Raw genomic sequence first — 5,339 nt, 5'->3', positions numbered from 1 at the left:
AGAGTTGGACTGTGTAGAAGGCTGAGCACCGAAGAATTGATGCTTTTGAACTGTGGTGTTGGAGAAGACTCTGGAGAGTCCCTTGGTCCCTGCAAGGAGATCCAACCAGTCCTTTCTGAAGGAGAGCAGCCCTGGGATTTCTTTGGAAGGAATGATGCTAAAGCTGAAACTACAGTACTCTGGCCACCTCATGCGAGGAGTTGACTCATTGGAAAAGACTCTGATGCTGGGAGGGATTGGGGGCAGGAGGAGAAGGGGACAACAGAGGATGAGATGGCTGGTTGGCATCACTGACTCGATGGACCTGAGTCTGAGTGAACTCCGGGAGCTGGTGATGGACAGGGAGGCCTGGCGTGCTGCGATTCATGGGGTCGCAAAGAATCAGACACGACTGAACTGAACTGAACTGAACACTACCTGAAGGGGAGAAACATAAGTGGAAGTTGTAGGAGGCCATCCTCCAGTATCTTTGCCAGGGAAGGTCATACTTTGGCAATCAGAATGGCAGGTAAATGGTGAAATTGATTGGAAACTTTTTAGAGGTATACTCATGAACCAAAGGAGACTGGAAGGGTTTGGGATGAGGATGACCAGACAGTGACAGAAGATTTCAATGCTAATATTCCTTCATTCCTCTGCACAGACAGGTGAGGCCACATGACACTGGGCTTATGAGATGTACAAGAGCAGTGTTGGTGACAGCGAGACACAGATATGGAAGACCACATTTCACACTCATCAGGCTAACTGGAGGAATCTTGATGGAAAGAAGTAAACTGAGAACTCGATTCTCGGGAGAGATAAAGTCAACCCCATCCATCATTTTTGTCAGAATCTTTGGGAGACTAAGATTTAGCTTATGTCTCAGGGAAGTCTCAATGGAAGGTTACATCCTCAGAGTTCATCTCCTAACTGTATCCTAACTTCAAATCACTTGAAGATAGCAGCTGGCACTTTCCAATTCCTGTCACCCACATCCCAGGGAACAGGATGGCTCTCCCGGAGGTAGGCTTCCTGCTAGATGTCGGTGTGCTGCCTTAGAATGGGGTATCCCCACCCTTGCTCACACTCCTACTCCTCTGGAGTCTTGCCCTAATACAAGCCGCTGCAATAGGCCTACTACGTGCTACATACTCATTCATTTTGTTGTTTGACAAAGTCATCTTCACAGGACACTTGAGAAAATATTCTCGAGCCTTCTGCCCTGTCTAGAGACAGAGATGTGGAAAGAGGAAAGGAGCTAGCTGGGAGGAACTTGAGTCTGATCTATTGGTTTTCTGAGTGCCCTGTATTCATGCACCCACTGCAGAGCACACATATGGTCCTGCTAGCCAAAGAAGATCCACCAGAATGCCTAAATGGAAAGACAGACACAGCCCAAACTATGCCACAGATTTAGTTTATTTTGAACACAAGTGTTTTTAGAAAGCAGCCACTGCACCATTTTAGATCTTTATCCTCCAGGGCTACAATTCCAGGCAAAGGAAAGAGCAAGGAATGGATATGGAAGCCTTGTTATGCCAAGCATCGAATTTGTGGATTCATAAAAAATCTTCAGGTGCTGTTCTTCAGGCATGCTCAATCACTGTTCAGTCCAGCTTTCCCAAGGCCACCAGAGCCAACCTTCTAAAAATACAAATTTGATCATGACATTAACTGTGCTTAGAAACATCCAGCAGTTTACCAAACCCTTCATCAGGAGGCTCTCTCTCCTCACTGGACTCTGGCATGGATGGCCCTCCACCATCCCCCTGAGATGCTGCAACCCCTTCCTGCTACCACCACTTCCTCGTCTCCAATGGAAGACCCATACTCCTCCCACCTTCTCAACTGCCCTGCCTTCCTCCTGCTAACTTTCTGCACCCTGTATTCTCTCGCTCAATATGTTCTCTACTCTCTGACAACTTTCCCAATCTCTCTCCCTTGAGGTAAAGCCCATAACCCCTCTCTTTCTCCCACAGATTGTACGAGAAATCTGTACAAGGCACTGGTCACCCTACGTTTAGATTATTTATCTATGTCTGTCTCATTTATCCTGTTGTATCTGTCTTTTTGTTTCAATTCCTGAACAATGCATGCCTGACACAGGAGATACTCAATCCCTAGGGATTCCCTTTCCCTTCCTTCCTCCTCCCGGGGTGTTCCATTTTTCAGGAAGAGTTAAATCCCTTTGGTGAGGAAGGAGAAATAAAGTGAGAAAACCTTGGTTAAGAATGACCTGTGAATCTGTATCATGGATACTTGTCTCAACTGAACCGATCAGCATTGTCCTGGGACAGGGCTCCTCGTTTAGGATGAGGCCTCAGATAATGTGGGCCAGCTGTCTTTTGGCCATGTTTCCAACCCCCTTCTCTGGGAGTTTTCCAGACTCTCCCATGTGGTGGACATGTAAGCACAGTCCACTTGAGAGTTGGGTGCACCCCTTGGCCAGCTCTTGCCTGATTTGTACTCACTCTGAAGACAGCAGTTTTGCAGACATGACCACACCCATTGCTGCAGCATTTCATTCCCTCAGGACAGGAATCATCACCTGAGCACATTTCAACACAAATTCCCACAGTACCTTCGGGCAACTCTGGGCAGAATCCAAGTTCCTGTTGTCCTGAAACACAGGATGGTGTTTGGCGTGTGGCGCAGTCACTAAGACAGGCCTGAGGACAGACGCTGGAGGCCTGATGCCTCCATCACAGGCAGGACTGCTACCTCTTCCGTTGCTTCCTTTGTGCTCTGGACTCCTCCCTGAGCCTCCACTGCTCCTCTCCCATGGAGCCCATAGTCTGGGTCTTAGGAGAATGCTCCCCTTTCTCTGAAGGCTGCACGGGTCTCAGAAGATAAGAAACCTGCACAGTCATAACCCTCTTCCTCCCACTTTATAAGAAGATTCTAGAAAAGCCTCTGTTTACAGAGATCACCATCCCTTGCATCACACACTCGGTTTGTCCCCCAACTTCCTCTGGGGTCCCACTCACAAGGCCCAGGTCCTAACTAGAGAGAAAACGTACCCTTTACCCCCAATTTCTAAGCAGACCCAACCCAGTCTGATAGGGAGAATGGGACACACAGGATGAGTGCTCATTTAGATCAAAGAAAAGGCATCTAATCAATGCCAATCCCCACTCTGCTGTGGGGACCTGGTTGCTTCCAGGCAAAACCACCCTCAGGTCTAACACTGGGCTCTGAGCCTTCTCTGCTATCAGCTGGGGTCCCCTCAGCACCCTCACCTTCGACAAGAGACACCTGAGTCCTGGCCATCTCCAGCCCCATGACGAGGAAAGCCAGCAGAACAAAGACGGTGCCTGTCTTCATGATGGCCTCCGGTGTGGTGCAGGGGCAGAGCCCAGCCCCAATTTATACTCTCAGTGTCACCAGAAAAGAGGGTGATGTGAGAGGCTGTAGAACAGGAAGAGTATTAAAATGTAAGCTCTCCAGGGAGTGTCCCAGGATATTCTAGTTTCTTTGTTCTATTTCACAACTGTTTTCAAGGATTAGGGAATGGTTTCTTGGATATGCAAATACAAAACCGGAGAGTCTGGAAACTTTTTTACCCTTTCTTTCCTTGCTCCATCACAACTTGGCTCTGGTTTCTCTGGTGCCTTTAGGAACCACGGTCAAAGAAAAAAATTCTCTCCATGTAACTTAGAATTTCTCAGTGAGAGCTGAAATTTTGAAGCTAGGCATTATCAGGGCCCTTCTGGGGTCTCCAGCAGGTCCAGTTACACAAGGATGGTAAACGTGTGCTTTGGAGCCTCAGCTAGGCATGAGGGTGGAACCACAATGGTAGTGAAATCAGTCATCTAAGCTGATGGATGTTGCAAGATCACAAGCTGGCTGGAGCCCTGGTCTATCTTGATGACTGGTGGTCTCTGAGGCTACCCTGCTCCATACCAAGAAATTCCTGGAGAGAAGGCTGAGTGGGTGACTTACATGAGCAGAACTACAGGAGAAAGACACGAAAGCCTCCTCAGGGGTCTGTGGAAGGAGCCTGCCCACTTTCCCATCCCAATTACAAAATCTCTGAGAGAGGCATATGCAGGTAAAAGCTGAATGACCGTGGGAATGAAGAGAAAGCGACTTTATCGTTGATGGTCAGAGCTCAGGTAAGCACCTTAGGACCTCCTGTGGGGAAGCCCGCTACCCAAGAGCAGAGAAAGACTAAGCCAGCCAAGAAAGGAGGACTCAGCCTGTCCATCTCAGGCAGAGAGCTCACATTAGCATCTGGGAATCTCAGCATGTCTTTTAATTTCATGGCTGCAATCACAATCTGCAGTGATTTTGGAGACCAAAAAAGTAGTCTGACACTGTTTCCACTGTTTCCCCATCTATGTCCCATGAAGTGATGGGACCAGATGCCATGATCTTCATTTTCTGAATGTTGAGCTTTAAGCCAACTTTTTCACTCTCCGCTTTCACTTTCATCAAGAGGCTTTTGAGTTCCTCTTCACTTTCTGCCATAAGGGTGGTGTGCATATCTGCATAACCTGCATATCTGAGGTTATTGACTTTTCTCCCGGCAATCTTGATTCAAGCTTGTGCTCCTTCCAGCCCAGCTTTTCTCATGATGTACTCTGCATAGAAGTTAAATAAGCAGGGTGACAATATACAGCCTTGACGTACTCCTTTTCCTATTTGGAACCAGTCTGTTGTTCCATGTCCAGTTCTAACTGTTGCTTCCTGACCTGCATATAGGTTTCTCAAGAGGCAGGTCAGGTGGTCTGGTATTCCCATCTCTTTCTGAATTTTCCACAGTTTATTGTGATCCACACAGTCAAAGGCTTTGGCATAGTCAATAAAGCAGAAATAGATGTTTTTCTGGAACTCTCTTGCTTTTTCCATGATCCAGCAGATGTTGACAATTTGATCTCTGGTTCCCCTGCCTTTTCTAAATCCAGCTTGAACATCTGGAAGTTCACAGTTCACGTATTGCTGAAGCCTGGCTTGGAGAATTTTGAGCATTACTTTACTAGCGTGTGAGATGAGTGCAACTGTGCAGTAGTTTGAGCATTCTTTGGCGTTGCCTTTCTTTAGGATTGGAATGAAAACTGACCTTTTCCAGTCCTGTGGCCAGGAGTTTTCCAAATTTGCTGGCATATTGAGTGCAGCACTTTCACAGCATCATCTTTCAGGATTTGAAAGAGCTCAACTGGAATTCCATCACCTCCACTAGCTTTGTTTGTAGTGATGCTTTCGAAGGCCCACTTGACTTCACATTCCAGGATGTCTGGCTCTCGGTAAGTGATCACACCACCATGATTATCTGGGTCGTGAAGATCTTTTTTGTACAGTTCTTCTGTGTTGATTTTTTAAGCATTATTAATGTTTGCACCTTTTCCAGAACAAGG

At 47.2% G+C, this 5,339-nt stretch overlaps 1 protein-coding gene across 1 annotated transcript; it reads right to left on the bottom strand.

Moving 5' to 3' along the window:
• Positions 1-1,383: 1,383 nt before the first annotated feature.
• Positions 1,384-3,442, bottom strand: LOC109574157 (WAP four-disulfide core domain protein 18-like). Its single transcript, XM_019981963.2, has 3 exons — positions 3,222-3,442; positions 2,454-2,602; positions 1,384-1,626 (listed from the first exon to the last, which is right to left on the bottom strand). The coding sequence occupies exons 1-3, from the start codon at positions 3,304-3,306 to the stop codon at positions 1,579-1,581; spliced, it is 282 nt and encodes a 93-aa protein (XP_019837522.2). The 5' UTR covers positions 3,307-3,442; the 3' UTR covers positions 1,384-1,578.
• Positions 3,443-5,339: the final 1,897 nt, after the last annotated feature.

Source organism: Bos indicus, chromosome 19 (genome assembly GCF_029378745.1).
Source record: "Bos indicus isolate NIAB-ARS_2022 breed Sahiwal x Tharparkar chromosome 19, NIAB-ARS_B.indTharparkar_mat_pri_1.0, whole genome shotgun sequence".
Taxonomy (NCBI): Eukaryota; Metazoa; Chordata; class Mammalia; order Artiodactyla; family Bovidae; genus Bos; species Bos indicus.
The sequence above is the reverse complement of the archived record's forward strand: the minus strand, read 5'-3'. Positions and strand labels throughout refer to the sequence as shown.